The 20,249-nt window shown below is 41.4% G+C and overlaps 1 protein-coding gene and 1 long non-coding RNA gene across 6 annotated transcripts in view; one reads left to right on the top strand and one right to left on the bottom strand.

The window, feature by feature from the left end:
* LOC105669996 (uncharacterized) overlaps window positions 1-20,249 on the top strand; it is a 100,949-nt gene that overhangs the window by 1,515 nt on the left and 79,185 nt on the right. For both annotated transcript variants that reach the window (XR_001100352.2, XR_010891222.1), the window contains exons 5-6: window positions 3,579-3,826; window positions 10,221-10,333. This is a non-coding gene — a long non-coding RNA (uncharacterized lncRNA). The remainder of the gene's footprint in view (window positions 1-3,578; window positions 3,827-10,220; window positions 10,334-20,249) is intronic.
* Window positions 549-20,249, bottom strand: part of LOC105669992 (uncharacterized) — a 61,995-nt gene continuing 42,294 nt past the window's right edge. For 3 of the 4 annotated variants that reach the window (XM_012363240.2, XM_012363242.2, XM_012363243.2), the window contains exons 2-5: window positions 12,774-13,019; window positions 4,001-4,113; window positions 2,546-2,885; window positions 549-2,341 (exon numbers count right to left, since the gene is read on the bottom strand). In XM_012363240.2, coding sequence (XP_012218663.1) covers window positions 2,075-2,341; window positions 2,546-2,885; window positions 4,001-4,113; window positions 12,774-12,806 — 753 coding nt within the window. In that variant the 5' untranslated portion in view covers window positions 12,807-13,019 and the 3' untranslated portion in view covers window positions 549-2,074. Of the gene's footprint in view, window positions 2,342-2,545; window positions 2,886-4,000; window positions 4,114-12,773; window positions 13,020-13,483; window positions 14,360-20,249 lie in introns of those variants that run through there. The other variant, XM_012363241.2, reaches the window with a different exon arrangement.

The following is a 20,249-nucleotide window of genomic DNA, read 5'->3' as shown; positions in this document are numbered from 1 at the left end:
AGATGGAATAATTATTATGATTAGTAGTTTATTACTTTGATATTTTAATATTATTTCCGCGGCATTGGAAAACTCCATATATTAAACAAATTTTTATATTTAATTTATTACTTGTAACATTAAAATGTTTGTTGTACACACATGACACTGTTAAATCAGTATCGCAATTTCAACATTTTAATATTTTTAATACTAAAATTTTATTTCAAACTTTTTAATTTTGAATTTTATTTTTGCATTAAAAATTATTTCAATTAATAAATGACAGTTTCAGTATTTTGCGTAGCAATATTATTAATCTTACAGAAGTTTATGCTATACATTGTCACTGTCTCAACAAATATTTTGGTTAAAATAAGAAATAACAAGCATGGATAAATACACATGATAACATAAACCAGACATTCTTACTAAATACAAAAATTTATTCGCGACTACGAGTTTTAGTAAAAAGTTGATTAAAAATTATTTTCTTTTGATGATAATATAAAATTAAACAAATTTTTCACTTGAAAAAAATCATACTGTAAGGAAAATACATCATTAAGTCAGGTTTTATAACAAGTGTATTAATGACGTTTATGTACAATGTTTACACGATGATATAGAAAACATGTCCGCATATTTTACGGTGTTATATATAATACAACAAATATTATCGACTTGAAGTCACTTAAATTATATTAATACAGCAATTATGGTGTGAAGAAATATATAATTGAAAAACCATGTTAAGTTATAATTACTTTGAAACATACATAAACATTATTACATAAAATAGCAAATTGCTTATTTCCCATAAAAATATATACAGCTCTGCATCATAGATTTCTTCAAAGTTAATGCTAGTTAATATAGAATTATTTTATCAGTACGTGTAAATTAAAAATATAAATTTCCACAAATCTGCATTGCACATCACAATAATGCGTAGAGCGTAGAGATTAAAACTATCAATGTGTAGTGATAGCAAAGAATTAAAGAAGACAGATGGAACAAATATTTGATAAGCTAATGTAGCTTATTTTACTTATATCTCACGCATTATATCGATGTGTAATGAAAATCTGTAGATTGAGAAACTTAATCTTATAATTTTATATAAGTATTTTCCGTATCTCTTATGATAATCAGATTTATTAATAATTGTCATGGCTGTTGGCACGTTTAATTCATCGGTATTCTATACATCAAATCGTTAGTTTTAGTATACTTTTCAACAGTTTAAATTAAATAAATTTTAGTAAAATTATAATTTGCATTCTTGCTGCTGACGTAACGACGTGCCTTGCAGATCTATACATAGGTGTAATTAATCAAAATACCATATCCTATTAAAATTATCGCAAATTACCGAGTACATACAAATTTATAATATACAAGTAATAGTACAAAATGAAAAAAACTGGCCGCCGGTAAAATAAAGATTAGATTTAGTAAATTAAAGCATATTAAATTAAGTGAAACGCATATCGAGACATATACCTGCCTTATTAAAAATTGATGCAACTATATCCTGATATCTTGAAATTTTGCTCTCGAATTGCAACATCAGTTGATTCTAAATATATTCGCTGTAGAAAGTATCTCGATTTACGTATGTTAATGAATGTAATTTTCACTGCAGTAAGATTACTAATTTAAAATAAAAAAATAATTTTATATTTAAATCTATAATATGTATATTGAACTCGTGAAAATTTCCTATGAAAGCAATTGGTAATAAATAGGAGGAAATATTTAAAATACACTAAAAAAGAGATATTCATAAACGAAGCACCAAGGAGAGGACAAATCGGTTGATTGACGGTAAACGCGTCGTTCACAAAACGGCACGCCACATCCGCGATAATGTCTAATAAATTAATTATGTAATTGTCATCAGAAAATCGATGATATAATCGTTGGTAACGTTTTCATTGCGTTCTACGATCCAGCAATAATCTGCATATCCCTCTTGTACTTATAGTTTCACATTCGCTCTTCACGCGCATCTCTCTGTGATCGATCTCTCTGTGATCGCGACACAATTACACACACAATGTATCGTTTATTAGAATGCGAATCGATGCTTTCACGTTTCTGAGTCGTACTCGTGGTTCCTCCATTGACGTTGTTTGCTCTTCGCTTTCCTCGCCTTGGTCGTCGCTTTCTTTTTCCTCGGCTTTGTCATGATCTCGCAGCTGCAACCGCTTCGCACTTTGATGTAGTCCAATGTCCACCTGGACTCGCTCATGTTGTTGCCTGGAATTGCGGGAATGTGATGTTCTTCGATACGCTCAACCTTTCGGTGCTCATTCTTTCTGTGTTCTTCTCTTCTTTCCTCCTCTTCACTTTCAGCCTAAACAAGAGTTAATGGATTAATTAATATCTTCTATAAATCCACTCGATCATATACATTAAAATTTCTCAGCAATTATTTAGAAAGATTTTAAGGTTTTAAAATAGCAAAAGATATAGTAATCGTAAGATTGTTATATCATCTCAAAAAATATGATTCTTGATGAAGGAATTGTAACAGAATCTTAATAATTCACGGCCGTACCTTTTTTTCCGGTTTTGGGCTCTCGACGATAGCGTATGTGTACGAAAACTTTTGCACGCATCTCGACATGTAGCTCAACTTCCGGTCGACGAACCTGCACGGCTTCTCGAGGACGTCTGGCCTGCAGGAGTACTCGTAGAATCTCTGGGCATTGTCGCCGTCCCGATAGAGCTGGACGTACATGTCATTTCGATTTCGACCGCCGATAGGTTCGATCATTTCCTCTATCGTGGGACAGCAGTCGACCGCGTGGCCGTCCTTGCCTCCTTCGCGATGCAGGATCATTTGCATTTCCCGAATTGTCATCGGCCTGTTCAACGGTTCCTCCAGTGGCACTGCCCTGCGAATTGTAAGCGTATCCTCTGTTTAATCGATTCTTACTTTTCATCGTATTTATCCTTGGTCAAACAGATTTTTACTCCACTAGTTTGCTTCGAGAGCGCACACAAGACATAGATATGTCTATGAAACCTCCCTCGGATTAAATTCCAACGGTCGTCGAAGCGCACGGACCATAATCGTGTTAACAGGCGACTTAATGGGGAATATATGTAAAATTAATAAAATCACGCTTCGCTACGCCACATTAAATCCTGTTGAATTTAAATCGGATTTAGCCAGACATCGGAGGAAAATCGATATTCCTCCCGTAATAGCGTCAGTAGCCCGTATCTAAATTACGTCGTGGAATGTTGTAGCAGTATAAAAAAAAAGAGATCCGCAAAAACAAGATATTTTGTTTCGTTCATGCACGTTATTAGCATTTCATACACATCAGTGATAATAATTAAGATAGCAAGCTCAGCGTCATCGATAAAACGAATATTCAAATGCGATATTTCTACGCGTTTTCCATTGATTATTATTCGCGAAATTAAATAAGCCGTAATTATCAAAAACAAAGTAGTGAAAATGGACATCGTTAACTATACATTTTAACACACGTTTCTAAGTTTATAATATGCATAACTTATATAATTATAATATTGTTTTTCGGATATCATTATAATGTAAATGTATTTATATGTTACAGATAAACTTTGTGCGCGTAATCGGTGCTACAAAATATCGTTCCGTCGTAATATAATAAAATACGCGTCGGGAGTGCCGTTAATATCGGGAGTGCCGTCATAATTTCGCGCGAGTTTAAAGTATCGCGCGATTTTCGCATTCGAGTACGCGCGCGAGCAATGCGTGCGCCGCGACGCGTGTGAGTCAGTGTGAGTGCCTCGAAAGACTGCTGAGAGGAGGAGGAGGCATCGGGCGACAGCAAAGCATACGGTAAGTAATTTATCACAAAAAATGCACTTTTTTATGTACATACATATATTAAAAGATTAACGTTGATTTATAAATGCGAATTAGAGCGTGCAAAGCAAACTAGATAAAGTTATGTAATTTTCCTGTTTCGCACTTCATTAGTTTCTCGCGCTTTATCTGCAAATCTTTACTCACCGGCGAGAGAGATGTCTTTTGAACGATTCTTCTCTGTGTATTTGAGAGAAGGATATAGTCAGATTGTTGGCGGCAATAAACCGCGGGCACAGGACTGCGGTCAGCCAAACCACCTGCAATAAAAATGATGAGAATAGATATCTTTATCGACAAATATAAATTTCTATTGTATAATATTTGTTAAACTAGACTCATTTCTCCTCGCGTTTGAAATCAGTCAAGATAAATGTACTTCTATTCTAACAGATGTGTGTCTTAATGCCACGGCGCGATACGAACAATTCTATCATATCTGCCGCTGGCAGATACTAATGCGCATGAATTTACAATACGTTTCACGAGCTGTCAAATTAGAATCGTTTTAATAACAATATCGCGTCGAAGAATCGCGCGTGAGAAAGTACTCGACGGGACGTCAGAGATCGGTACGAAGGTGCAATAAAACACAGTGTTAGTCACGCATCGCCCGAATCCGCGCGCGGAACGAGCACAGGTGAGCGAAGTGTACGTGGAGGTGAAAACATTAATTCGGCTTATAATTTTTATGCAAAACAGGCCTCACGGCGCCGCCGCCGCCGCCGCCGCTGCCGCTTGTTAATACGAGCGTGCCTCTTTCTCGCGGTACACCACACTTTCGATTTAATTGCGCCGTATAACTCGTCACCGGAAAGCACGCGGAACCGGCCCGCTTCGTTCACCTGGCTAAACTTTTCTTTATTTTTGTCCACGGGAGAATTGCGCATAACATATAATATTTACGATTGTTTGTTGCATTCGCAAAAAGAACGGTATCGATAAGCAGTTATATAAAATAATTCAAGAAAAAAATTCCTTAAATTATTTTTAAGGATTTTTAAACGCTAATTTTTTAAACGAAAAACGCTCATTAACGCAGATCTCTGATTTCAATTTACGGATACAAAATTGCGTTATTATCAAGCATCGATGACACTTCTTCGCGTAATTGCGAAATACTGCCGAAGGGTCATACGAAAGCTCCTCATCGAGGCTTATATAAAGAGAGACAACGCGATATAGCCGGCACCGCCGACGTTTAATTAAGCCATCGTTCCTCCGGGTGAACGGTTAACCAAGCAGCGGCGCCTCCCATACGGGGAACTCGCGTCGGACAGAAGATCGCGCGCGTTTGGATTAAACGGAGATTCACATACACACTCGCGAGCGCGCGCGAGACCACACATCGCGTTCTCCGCAAGATCCTTATCGGATTCTTGCATCACCCCCACGGGGAAGGAATTCTCTTGTTGACTAACGGCGATTTTAATCGTATAGAGATGTGTCCGCGCGCGGTGGCGGACATTGCGGCATAACTTAACGATACTTAGCTTTAATTGCTCGCTAAATTGACGCGCCAAATAATTATTGCAAAAATGCGACCGAATTGTCCGATCGCGCACAGTGGAAAGGAAACCAGTTATTAACGCTTTTATTATTATTTTTGTATATTATTAGTGCATATTATTATTATTTTATTATTATTTGGTAATTAACCGGCATAATAACTGTACCAGCACGCGGTAGAAATTATTTCTCTCGAGAGATTTCACGGTGATGCTCGTAAAGAAACGAAGTTAAGCTTACTCCGCCACTTCGGGGTTGCGCCCGGGCCAAGAAGACGTCAATTAGCGCCGCGGATGCTTCACTCTCTTCCCCTCTGGCTCCTTGCGATAATGAAACGCCCGATGCGCGAGAGAAGTGCTTTCGCGAAAGTCGAAATTAGCCGGTCGCTCGAGATGATCCCGAATGTATTTCAACCGGGCCGTACGTCACTCCGCTCGCCGCGATCCCGGACAATCATCGTTCGTCTTATCGCAATTTTACCTAATGACAGTCCGACAATTTCGCCACTATGCACCCCGATCATTATCAATCCTCGATCCTGATTTATCGCGGCGTGTCCGCGCGGCGTAAAAACCGCGTGAGCTACGGCACGTAGATTGTAAACTCGTTCTGCGTTTACAAGCGCTGCATATAGCTACTCGCATATATAGGATTCGTACATTAATTGCCGGACGAAAATACGGACCAATTCATTATAAGCCACTGCGCGCGCAGCGCGGTGAAGTTAACTGGGGATGACGTTTTTATGGCTTCTTTGCGTTCCGAGTTCTATCTCCTTCGGCCTGAGTAAATGTATTGTAATTTATGTACATTTTAATTTGTGTACACTAGGAATCGGGGTCTGACGTACCCTTATCTAAGGATAATTATTGACCACTTTGTATCGATCAGTAACAATTATCAATAGAATTCTATCGCCCCGCCATTCGTCTGATTGTCAAAATATCCCCGCGAGCTCCGAGGAGCGATTAATCGTAGAAAGTGCGGCATTAGAAACGAGATGCATCGCGTGTACCTATTCACGTTAACGCAGTTCATTACTGATGATACCGCGATTAGGCTAATCTCACTTAATTTCAAAAGTTACTTAAACTTATTCAAAGGCCGCGATATAAAACAACATTCGCCTCTTATTCCGGTTATCTTCGGACGTCACGATGTATCAACGGCGGTAGAAAATATCGTCCCTCCCACGTGGAAAATAATTTGTGATGCAATTAGAGTCCCATAACGCGCATCGACGATGACGCTACGCACCGGCGGGCGGGATCCCGGCGCGGCGACTAGTCCTTTCCCGGCTTCGTATCTCATGCCTCCCGGAATGCACTCCGAGGCCCCGGTTGCGATATACGTATATCTAACGATATACTCCGAGCTGGAGCGATAACGTTCGAGGAATCGAGGGACCGGTATCGTGTGAGGACGCGGTTTATCGGCCGACGTGTTTATGTCTCCACGCGCGCCACGTGGGTGCTTCGGTCCCCTGCGCTCTCCCTCGCCACTGTCAGTCCGAAAAATCGGTCGATCTCACGTATATGTACAGACGCGCGACTATTTATCGTCGCTGGGTGACGTTGAACAAGTTTATGTCATCTCGGAATGTGCTTGAGAGTTTACGAGACTCTTGAAAGAAAGCGGTGTCGAAGGGGCATATCTCAACTGTGAAATTGTGTCAGCGGTGAATTTCGATCGAAATGCCAATGAAGAATTTAAGGTAGCTCTCTGGATTATATTTCAACGCCACAACTTTGCATTTCGCGCTGCACTTCTTACATCATTACTTAGGACACTTAAGAAGAGAACTTTTTCTAATAATTTATCGGCAGTTCAAGCGAGATTATTAAATCTCGCGAGTGAACAGCTAATTAAATCCTTCGCAGAAAGCGTATGTAATCGACACGCGTTATTTATCATTGTCATCGAGACCGACACCGAGATTTACAGGGAGATTTACACCAGTAGATCTGCGAAGGTATTATTACATTTAAAAGGCGTGCGTGCGTAGCCAGAAATATGAGGTTACTGATCGTAAAACGCGCATTAATAGCGAAACGTTCCGACGTAATGTTGTACGCACAGCTTGGAAAAATCGTAACGATGGCGCGACCGCAATAAAAGTCCGTGATCCTTCTACCGCGTAGTGGGCGACCGGAGGCGCGAGCGAGCATAATCAAACGGGCATTCTCTCTCGTGCTATTGGCCGTAAATTTTTCATCAGCTACGCGGGTGTCGCGATTGGAGGAAAGCGCGGCGATAATTTATAGCCCTCCTCGAGAGTACGATTTCCCGTGCGCAGAAACTATGCCGTTACATTGTGCGCCTGCACAAATAGGCTGCTGCCCGTTTCGATATTCATCATGGCAATTAATAGGATATTGTATCGTATTAATAAGCCATCGCGATTTGAATATAAATTATGCGCCGCAACGAATGACGAAAGGCTCTCTTTCGAAATGCGCAGAAAAACATTGCGTCCCACTTGGTTTTATCGCGCTTAAGTATGCAGAACATCGCAATAAGGCGCGGGCGATGTAATATAGATACGCGTATAGGACTATCTTAACCATTAAATAACTCTATAATTTTTTTCTGTATTATTGATTCTTCGAAAAAATTTATTCTTGCAAAAAATTAAAAAGGAACTCCCCACATAAAGGAAGTCGAACGTTACTCTCGCGCTACTCACTGTAAAAAACCATTATGGTAATGTTGTAAAACAACTCTATACATAATTAACTTGTCGTGAAAGAATGTATATAACCTTCCGTGATTTTACTGCTCCATTCATTAAGATTAGTGTGTTCGAAAAGAAGTAAGGCTTTAGCATATGCCGCAGTTTCAACTTTTACGCGCTTGTAACGACCCACGAATCGCATTTCGACAAGATTTTACGGCGTGTTCGACTAACGCTAAATGTCACAACATTGCGTGTCGCGGACAGTACACTTCATACTTCACGCGAAGCTGAAGTATAAACAAATTCAATGAGCACTTTTATAAGTCCGTCCCCGCCGTCCTTATTCTTTGCCGCAAAAAAAGCGACGATTTTGAAGTATCTTGGTAAAAAAAAAAAATTAATTACCTTTGTTAATCCGCGATTAGTCGCGACGGGGATACCTGTCATTCTCCAACGAAAGACAAATCGGTGTTAATGACTCTTTAGAGGATCTCCACGTGTTGACGACTATCCGATAATTATCGCTGCTTCCGGATAATTTAAATGATCGGATAGCGCCGAATAAAGCCGCTAAAATAGCTGAAACGGTCTTTGATGGCAATCATTAACGGTGGTTTACACGATAAACTCGCAACAGGACTCGAAGCGACGGCTCGCTGTTTACCCAGCCGTCAATGCAACGCTCGTATCATTAGCATAGTCTTTGTGCGTTTGTAAGGACCCGGAGGCACTCCCGGCTTATTGCAAAGTGCCAAAGGTGGTTTCAACACCGGCGTTTCGCCATTTATCGAACATTTCGTGAGAGTCACTCGACCCTCGCTCGCGTCCACTCGATTTTCGTTTGCGATTCATCGCGGTTCTTCGTTCCGGTCTCTGCAAATTCTCGATACTTTATACGATATTTGCATTTTTGACACTGCTCAACATTTGTGTTGCATCTCGACTTTTTATTTTTCTATTTTTTTTTTCCTGACGACCCGACTATTACGAAATTTATTTTGTACTCTGATCACGGCAACAATTTCGAGGATTATCGCTAGCTATACGATTCTTTAGTTGGACACGGTTTCCGTCTAATTTCGTTCGTTGAACGAACGGACAAAAGCATGGCGAGCACATTCACAATAGCGGTTTAATACCGCGTGCATGCGGCGCGCGACGCGAGTCGAGCGAGCGCGATGTAGATTTTTTTCCCCGTGGAAAGGCAAACATCATGGAGCGCATGACAAACGGCAACTATCGAGTGCCTGTTAGAGATAGGTAAGGAGCAATGAAAGGTCCTCCAGCTCACTGCCGGCACAATGAGCGAGCCAACGGCGAAGTGGCTCGCACGGGAGGGCACCCGCGAGCTGTTTAGACAGCGAATGCTTCGCCGTGTGTTATGATTGACGTGTATAAATATTTGGTTAGTCGCCTTGCCGTTTCGTGCGCGCGTACGTGCGTAAATCGTGCGTACAGTTATGCGTGCGCTCGCGTGAGACCGCAGGACACTTCTTCTCTCCTTTCGTTTGACGCGGCAAATTAATGACGGGTCCGCTCGTTACGCGCCACGTGAGATCTCACAGATGGCCGCGAGTGCCATCCGACAGACAGATCGGAGCGGAATCGACCTGCGGAGGGGAGAAGCCGGAGGGAAGACGATATAAAATCTTTTTTTTTTTTTTGTTAACGCACGCAACGCGCCTGGCGCGAAGTCGCGATTGAAGTGGGAGGCCGAAGGACGCTACGACGGTTTCCGTAAAGTATGTACCTACCGGTGTCTTTCATTGCGACACCTGTCCGCGGTAACGTGGCATCGTGGTTGTCCGCAGCGAATGGAATGTTAATTGGGAAAACGAGGAGGAAGCGCGACGCATTTTTTTTTATATGTCTCTTATAGTTCGGTGGCTAAGCCGAGTTAACGAACGCCGACTCTACACGCGGCAGACGTTCCTCGTAGTACGTTAGTTACCTTCTTCTCCCCCCACCGATCGAGTTAAACCGTACGAAAAAAAGAAGCACTGGAAGACTGGATGACCCGACGGCGAAATACACCCACGACGACTCACTAAATCATTCGCGCGAAAGCACGAGGCGAGCCACGCGGCTCTCTCTCTCTCTAGACGCGGATCCACCCCTTTTTATATTATACGCTTAACTACGATTCGCAATATGTTATTTCCAAATTGTTTTAAATTACAGACTCGGCAACCACGACGGGTCCATGCGATAATAGGAGAAGGCGTCCATTCGACAATATCTTCTTGCGAGGCGCTCGCCGATTCCCCCGGAGCATCCAACGCCGCGCCGAGTCGGTGAGTAGTTTATGCAAATACTAATATGTACGCAAACACGCAAACATTGCGGTCCTCTTTTTTCACTGCGCTATTCTGCGCCAAAGATTTAAAAGATACGACCAAAAAAGGGCAGGCTATAATTTTTCGTTATGAACGATCAAGAGAATCGTTCCAATGGATTTTATAATTTATATCAAAGCCATTCAGTTAGCGCGCAAGTTGAGTGTATTCGTTTATTTCTGATGTAATTGAAAGTTTCCAAGTTTTTTTTAATACACTCAAAATCAATTTGCGCAAAGACCGAGATCTGTCAGTATAGTTACGCGTTTCCGATTAATCAGCAGCTAAACGTCGAGTTCAGCTCTTCGCACGCATATTATCGGCGACAAGGCGTGAAATTTACTTCTACCATCAACATCGCTGATCGTTAATAACGCAAATAATTTAGCGGAAAGGCTGATTATCGGCTTTGAAATCGATACGCCAACAGTGTACGCTCCTCGGTCTTTGAAAATCAGGTGCCGTCTCGGTCAAGTAACGATCGAATAAACTGAGAATTGTCTTTATATAATTCTTTCTCGATTATTTCTAGCAACTTTATCATTAATACTTTCAAACTAGCGCTGCTAAAATATATTTACGCGTTATACGTGTCGAATATTTCAATTTGAATTTCTTGTATCTAAAAATTCAGGTTTTTTAGAATAAATTAAAAATCGTAATAAAAAGCGATATTTTTTATAGATTTAAAACGCACTAAAAAAATACTGCCCCTCTAACTTACGATATCGTGAGATGATCGGGAATACCTCGCGAAGACCTCCTTTTCCAAAAATGCCGGTAAATATCCTTATCGCGTGCCGACAGCAGCATCCGGCATTCGTGCAAATGGTCGGCGTATTCGTCGTCAATGCGTCGTCGCGTCTTCACGTTTAATGCCGCGTTAAGAGGATTATTTATTAATGGCACCGGCGCCGGTGCGCGGACCGATTAGCATAGTAATGCGCCGTAAAGCTGGCCCGGTGTTGCATGCCGGTTTACAACACGTGCATATGCATACGCTGCTAATCTGCCATTATTAAATTATCGGTGCAGCAGCAGCCGCGCTGCACCGATGATTATCATATATCAATATCATGGGCGTGAAGAAAACGTTGTGAGATCGTCGTCGACGGCAGCTGATCGGGTGTAGGTATCCGTACGTCATCGGCACATGATATTATGTAGATAACACTGGTATGCGGGTCGTCGATCAGTGATAGGGATGTTCTCTCTTCTCGATGCCAGCGGGATAGCTGTCCCCGCATGCTTGTCGCATGTCCTACGAATATTCAGTCGCAGGTTCGATCGACGTGATCAAAGAAAATTCCGTCGTCTTCATTTTTAAATATTTATTTTTTTCAAATTTCCCGATTTGATTAATATCGATGAAATGATAGATGTCGATTTTCGCAAATAATTATATATTACTTTTGAAAAAATTATTCAACTTTAATCGACAATTGCTTTTCTTAAGTTTATTAAATTTAATCAGTATCAAACATTTATATATTACGTAATCATATAATGACTGTGCATTTTTATAAAAGATGCAAAAGATTATACATTCATATTATTACATTCATATATATTGAAAATTTATATTATAACCGAAACAGAACGCCTCGGGTAGCCTTTCGAATATGGCTGAAGAGATTTCATCACGATTTGCAACTCTATCCCGTTGCAAATCCGTGATCTAAACGTGAAAATTATGACAAAAATTAGTCGTGGGAAAATGCGGCAAAGACGTCCGTAACAGCCGTGACGAGTCGTAGGAAAACGAAAGGAACGGAAGAGAGACAGGGAGCGCACGGTTCGCACCATAATCCTAAAAGTTTATCGACACGTTCATGACAGGGGCTGAGAGAGAGAAAACGTTCACCGGTTCCATCGGCGGTTCACAGTTGATGCGGATGTGTGCGAGCTATCTCGATAATATGCTAATAACGCTCGCGGCGGGCGGTGCTTTACGATTGTTACGTCGGTGCTGGATATTATAATTATTGTCTCGCTGCTCGCTCATCCGGAGCAACGCTGACGCTACGGGATTGTTGCATCAATCGTACAGGGCCTCGTATAACTATAATTACGTGTGGCGACCTTATGTATTCCGCAACATATGGTGGAGAACCGTATCAACAGGTATCTTGCTACTGTTAGCGCTCGCAATGCCGAGTAGATTTTCCAATCGACTTTGAAAGTAACTTAATGATACAATCTCTAACTATCGTCTTGTTTCTAAATTCAGTTTTTAGATTTAAAACAATTTTTAAATATAATTGTTATCTTGTTTGTTATGCAACTTTCGGAACACAATGCGCGCAAAAACTTTGACAAAAAAATCAAATTTATCGCATATAATTCTTAATACAAAACTCACAACTCGCCAATCGTTTGTCTTACAATTAAAACTTACCGCGACGAGGGTTCTGAGAGCTTCAATTCGCATAGTAGCTGGCCAGGCCAGCAAGAAGGCCGTAGGTTGCGAGCTGGTGGATCGATCCGCTCGTATCGATCCCTCGGTTACCGATCCCTCGGCTACTCGGCGGCCCTAAATTTACCGGGCCGACGACGATGGTTCTCTCTCTCCCGGCTCCACGTCGATTTCTCGTGATGATCCGCCGTGCCGATCCGGCGATGACATGGCTACCGCGCCGCCGATCTGTCGACAGAATTGATAAGCGTCATATATGTGTTACTGGCCACTAACACCACCGCTAATCGTGACGAGACAATCGTCAAATTTATCGTCCTCTGTCCTAATCTTTATCAACGACCGCGATCATTTTTATTTCGCGGTCACGTCGCGCGCTATCGTTTACATGCGTTTACCATAGTTCAAGCAGTCAATTCGATTTGTCAACTTCTGAATCGTTTAAATAGATTTCGCAATAAATGGTGTGTCAGCAGTATTTAGAGGCTGACCCAGTTCGGATTTTTACCTTTGTCAAGTTGATAAGATTACTACTCGACGACATTGTTGTGAAAGCACAAGTGTGTTCAATATTTTACGCTCGAATATTTCTTAATCGCAAATGCAAAACACGTGTTACTCTACATATTTATTTATGTATATATTTGCAATATTTTTTTATTACGATTGTACAATTTATAACACATTCTTACCTTTGACACACGCGAGAAGTTTATCTTGTCCTAAATTTATCCGCGCCAACTCGTGTACTAGAACAATTCATCTAAACCTGTTTGAGATTTCTAAGCAATTAATTCTAAATGCGTAATCTTTATATATCGCGATCGAAACTCTAAGACGATTAAATTGCTCGGTAAATCCTTGTCCGCAAGGAACGCAGGCAAATTGCGCGAACGACACCGAGTTGCAGTCACATGAATCGTTTGAGAGGATGAGGCGTTCGTCGCGACGCGAGACGATCGACTAGACCGGATATTCGAGATTCGCTGATAGAGTCAACGAGGATAAAGTGCCGATGTTTAGTGCAAACGAGGTGCGGGTGTAGTCTTATTTCGTCACTTGCTGCGAATCGATATCTTATCTCACGGTCACATACGTTTCGCGATGATTCCGACGATTACGTCGCACTACTGACCTACCGAAAAGGAATGTATTTCCCACACGGGCGATTGCGAGGAAATCTAAGGTGGAAAATCTTCTTTTTTCTTTTACGCTGTCTGCGCAACGTCGTTCCTTATCTTGTTTACTTATTTTATCCGTCCAAGCCTTATTGATTAACGTATATTACCATAAACTGCAAAGTGAATGATAATTCTGCTCGTTGTCTGATAATTCCGTAATAACCGCGCATAAATTCCGGGTGATAAAAGATGAAGAATACGAGCGCCATGCGTAGCAGTTATGGCGGTATCAACTCTCTCTTGGCATCATTCGTTATGTGACTTAATGACTCTCGAGAAATCATCGATTGGTCCACGTCGGGAAGTCGCGACGCCTCTCACATGGTGGAAACACGCCTTCTTACCGTGCCCGTAATGGACGAGACTTCACGCGTGCGCGCGTTCACCGGTCCGACTTCGATTTGCCGGGCAAGACGCGAAGGAAAGCATTGAGCCCCCTCGAAAGATCAGGCGAAGTGACTCGGCCAGAACGAGATCCGTCCGACCGCAATCGCGCGTTTCCTCACTCGTAGCGAATTAATTTCCAAGCGAAATGCCGAGGTCAAATTGATTATGTCGCTCTCTGATGTGCGCGAAGAAAATAGGGAAAAAGTTCTTTTTAACGGTTGTATAGTAATCCTTCGTGTAATCTTAAATGCAGAGTTGGAAGAATATGCTGAGTAAGTGATTAATAATCCCGCACAAAACATATAGTTCTAATGTCTTTTTTTTTAATAATAAACAAAATTGATTGCTTATTGCTTGAAAACTAAGGACCATAAAAAGTTATTAATTTTCAACTACGGCGTGATAAAAAGCGTAATTAAGGATTGACTGAATCATTCGTGCATTATATATTAAAAATAATTCAAAGTGACATTTCGGTTCTTAGAATATGAAAAAGGCATATTTAAAATTATATATGGACAATTAATTATTGATAGCATTCTGCTTAAATTGCGATAGCCAAATTAATCGCGAACAAGAACTAAGCGCGTCTAGGCAATTACAAATAATTACACGACAATTTGATAACGTTCATAATCGGTCCATATGTTCTTATCACGTGAATCATCAGCATTTTCCTTCCGTTGCTCATCGAAATACCGATTCGATTCGATCGCTTCCAGTTAGGTCGGGTACCAGAGATCGATGAAAGCAGCCGATGCGGCGTGTAATCGTAAGCGGATTAGGGATATAATTTCGAATTATCGTGCCGACGCCGCGGAGGTGTAACACACACCGAATGGTTTACGTATCATCGCCAGTGAGTCACGGCGCGTGGAATTCGTTCGATAAGACGCTCACATTGGTCAGCAAAACGTGTCGCCGTTTTTTATCATGAAGACTTGAATGGCGCGGGGCGAAAGACCGAGAAAGGAGAACACGTTGGTTTCGACACGGATACATTATCGCGGGTCAAACGATTAATATACATAGAATTCGGCCGATAAAACTCCTTTACGGCTCGTACCGTTTTCGTGTACCTGCTCGTATATACGGGCGACAGAACGTGGCGGCACACGTGCGGTTGCGCACCAATCGATTAACGGACCGCTATCGCGCGCTACTGGCTAAGGCATTCAAGTGACACACCGCGCGCTCGTAGATTTATGGTCGATATCAGCGAACACGACCGTCCCGTTGGCCAGCGGCGAACATTTTATGCTTGAATGAGGACATTTTCGAAACTATGAATGGTAGGATTAAATAGATACATAATATAGATTTATTAGCAAAAGCTGTAGTCGATAAGTAACCGATAAGAATTTAGCATTGAATAAGTGGCATAAAAATAAAAAGTGTGATAAAAATTTCACGGACGGCATTGAAAATTAATGAATTCTTGATGCAGAGTAATCATAATCTTCTAATATAAATGACACCAAGAAATCCCGCATAAATCCGTCATAATACCCGTCCTATAATAACGTAGCGCAATAATCGCGTTGTAACGACGTTCGTACGATTATCAAACAGGATTTCTACCAGGAAGCTGCCGCGAATAGCTCTTCAAGATCAATGCCGCGCGACGGCAAACGACGATCATAGCGGAAAGTGATTTTTTAATAGAAAGCGCAACCAATCCGCGAACTGTACCTCATTAAATATCGCGTTGTCCACCCACGTGAGAAAACAGCGCCGACTTTCTCTTCCTCCTCGCTGTTTTCCTTATTTCGTTTGTTCATCGAGCACGTGTACGATTAAGGTCCGTCAAACAAACCCCGTCGAGCAGGATTACGGTGCGCGATCTCCATCGATCGAAGTATTAACGATGCCACAGATAAGCAGCTAAACGACCTGCTTGCGGAGGCACGACCAAGACGAAGTCTTGTCGTTTAATTACGGCGTCGTTTTATGAGTAATGAACGAGACGCATAACTCTCGCATGGTGACTTGCGATCCTGGTAATTTGGCCCGCATGAGTGTTCTCTCGCTGGTTTATTGCTCGTTATCGCGGTAACTACCCCGGTATAGACACCGGTTGTTAAGTTTTAATATCCTGTCGAGCAGAACAAATCACGATATTGTATTCCGGCCGATAGTTAAACGCGAATAAACCCATATAATGGGCGCAATTTTTTCGATCGATTATGACAGAGATAAGTGATATTGTAATGACGTAAGAACCTTGCGGTACCATTTTGCAAGATGACGTTACGAGTTGCGGGGAACTTAGGCGCGATAAGCGCATAATCCAGATTTTTACGCAGGTGAATTTTTGCACCTTCGCAAGAATTTTACCTGGTGATCTGGACTTTGTATCGCCGCGTGACGCATTGATAAATATGAAGTACAGTAGAAGCTCATTGGCATTTTGCAGAGGCGGCACCGTCGCCGTCGGCGGGGTTTGCGTTGAGTCACTTTATTGGCGGCGGCGCCTAGCTGCATCGCGATAAAAACATCGCCGAGAATGCGTTAAAGCCTGATTAACCGGCGCCTTCTATCTCGCGTGCTCTCATTAGTTTATTACCATTAACTTTCACGATAATTACTACGTGCGCAGGGCCCTTGACGACGAGAATGCCGATTGCGAGCGCAGATTCAGATCGACTGAGACCGGCTCTCGGAAGAATTATTCATATCCTTAATTATTCATGCAGTCGACACGACTATATTTTATAATCACGATCGATTGGAGAATTGATTCCGTTTAACGAAAATCTGATCAGAGTCCAACGCCATTCGGTGGCAGTCCGTGACGTTCTCGACTATTTTGCATATTTCGCGATGTCGCAATACACTTTCTCTTCACGAGCCCCTTGACGTTACTTTTCTTTTCACCTACGCGACAAATTTACGATCTTTAATTTACACCGATTGTCGCGTTCTTGGAATAAATAAAGAAACGCAAGTGCCGCTACACTCGTTAAAACTGTACAGTTGAAGTCTGTGATAACTTTGCGCGGGCTTTTTCCACGTGGAAAAACATCGTTGAGCACGATTCTTGTAACAACAATCTTTTTATGGCCGACAACCTGTTGTCAACAAATCTCATATCGTGATTTTGTAAATGCGACAAGGCATTCGTCCTATTCTTTTTCACAGTTGTTTAATATTCATCAGTTCTTTTGCAAAAATTTTCCTTGTGATGTCACAAGGAGAAAACACGTCGCAACTTATCTCATTTATTGAACTTTTTTTTCGTATATCAACTTATATAATTTATATGAAGATTAGTGAGTGAGTGAGTTTGATTGTCGAGCTCAACTCGCAGTAAATACAAGACTGTGCTTTATAATTAGCATAAATATTTAATAAATTTCGTTAGAAATAGAAAATAACTGTTCGCTGCCGATAAAAATTATTTTCAACACGATTTCGAAAGTAATATTACTTAATAATTGCAAAATGATAAAATAACTTTGCAATGTAACCTCTTGTATTTTTTTATTAATAATCTCTTATTGACACATTAATATTAAAATCGATGTACTTTCTCTCCTCTGTGCTCACTGTTCTCTTCGAGCAATTATTCCCGTCTTGTAAATTAACATCGTAACACCTGGACCATTCTCTCGCTCGTGGCCTGAAGAAGTCGTTCTGCTGGCATAAGCCGACTCCTTTTAGCGTGTCCTTCGAGTCAACAGAGAAACGACGACGTGCGCGAAAGATATATCACGTAGTTTTATTGTCCTGCATCGATCTTTCCCAAGCTTCTTATAAGCGTGAATAGAGATATCTATTTACTTAAAAAAATATTTTCCTTGCAATAACAAAAGCCGCGTGAGCATAAATTATGTCCAGACATTAAAGAATCACGAATTGTCGAGATATCTTGTATTCTCACTCGCTGACGTATCACGTCGGAATAAAGTCTATGAGAATGCGAACGGTAAACGATAATATTGTTTAATGTATTCTGACAACTTCAACGAATCGCCCGGGTCGATACCGGATCGATACATATCACGTACGTGAACACCTATCCGCTCGCGTTTGCTCTCGGGAAAATCTTCTGAAAAAATCCGGGAATAGGTCTGCACCAAAGCTTACTTAATATGCGTTACACATGTATACGTGACAGCTATGAAACCAAGATCGGCTCGCGCTACAACTCCTATCCGATAAAATATTGCGATATTCCACGCGGGATCGGTTTTACTATCGGCTCGCGACTTCCGCCGATTACGCATAAATTAAAGCGCGACTCATAGATAGTCTGTAAAAAATCTTTTTACGCGACGTAGGAAAATTACGGAAGACATTCAATGAACGATATCAACGAGTACGTAAAGGGATGAGTACGATATAGATCAACTCTTTTGCATAAATCTTTCAGGTCAATATATAATCTAAAATTGAAAAAAAAAATCTGTATTATACAAGATAATCGTTAATCGTAATAGAATTTCGTATCTTGATTCAAGCGGTGGTTCAGGCAGTCAAGTGTCCATTTTATCGACTATGTAAAAAATGATGGTAGATGGTGGTTTGACAACTACCGAGTATTAACGCCCACAATGTAAAGTTGTAAAAGGGACTGACGCGCGGCCGCAGGTAATCGTCAAATCCATTGAGCGCTTATCACTCGCGATGTTCGAGCGATGTCCCCCGATAATGCAGCTTCCTTCGTGGCTATCACACAATTTATGAATACACTTCGGAGTATTTGTCACATAAATTTACGCCGCTTCTGCATAATTACGATTTCACGTGTTTACGTGTTTACGAGAGAAGCACAGCACAGCCGTTTCGTGCATGCGAATTTGTATTTAACTTTCGACTATTATGTTAAATTTAGGTGACATAACGATTACGCGATGGCGATAATTTGCTAATAAGCGACTTTATATTTTAGGTCGATGGTAAATAATTAGCGACGATCCAAATAAATTCTACTCAAAAGTCGCTTAAAAGTCGAAGTTCATTTTCATCGAATGCTCGCAAATAGACTGACTCGCCTTCGAAACCGGCTCTATGATATTAAGCGCGCGAGGAATCGTCAGATATTCCGCGGATGATTTGCCGAAATGTTTTATTCAGGACGAACGAAGCTCATTCATGATATCATTTGTGAATGGCCCTCGGCGAACGGCTGAGGTATCACTGGGTGAAGCGCAAGACCGGCGAGAGGACTGGTTCCCGGACCAGTCGCCAATTAAAGCGACACCGACAAAGCCGATGCTCCGTATTTATTACGTATTAAGCAATTGTGGACTTTTTTTCGACGAAAACCTGAAATTCGTGTTTCCGTGACGACGTGGCGGCCTTGGTGTTCGCGAGCGACGCGATGGGATCGAACGATGAATGTATTATACTTTGCCCTACTGTTGACTTGAGAATCCCTTTCTCGATATTAATTGGAAGAAGTTGAACTACCGCTTATTTGATCACGTCATTAATACATATTAACATTTGTTGTGAGACGATTAAGAATGCGATTTTGTGAATTATGTTCGTGATGATTTTCTAAAAAATATATAACGTTGCTTATCGTTCACGTTGGATGATTTCATCTGATCAATCTTTACGTGTGAATCAGTGTTCGCTATCCGTTCTCTCTCCGGTACGTCAAGCGAACATGATGACGAATCTGAAACTCATTAGGGATGGATGTCGTGCAAAAGAGGCGCCTACGTCGACTGTCGCACGAGAGCGAGTGCTCGCTGTCGCATTAATGTTTCACTCCCACGAGAACGACACGATGAATAAGTAAATGGATTGCCTTCATTATCGCGATGTATGCGGCGCCGCCCTGAAATCTAAGTAGAGACCGATGAATGACAACGAATGCAGCGGTGGACGCGATAATAAGCGATAGAACAACGGCGCGGTCGGAATCGCGCGATGACAT

The sequence above is a fragment of the Linepithema humile genome, chromosome 7 (assembly GCF_040581485.1).
Source record: "Linepithema humile isolate Giens D197 chromosome 7, Lhum_UNIL_v1.0, whole genome shotgun sequence".
In the NCBI taxonomy this organism is placed as follows: Eukaryota; Metazoa; Arthropoda; class Insecta; order Hymenoptera; family Formicidae; genus Linepithema; species Linepithema humile.
Note: the sequence above shows the minus strand (reverse complement) of the source record. Positions and strands in the feature narration are given on the sequence as shown.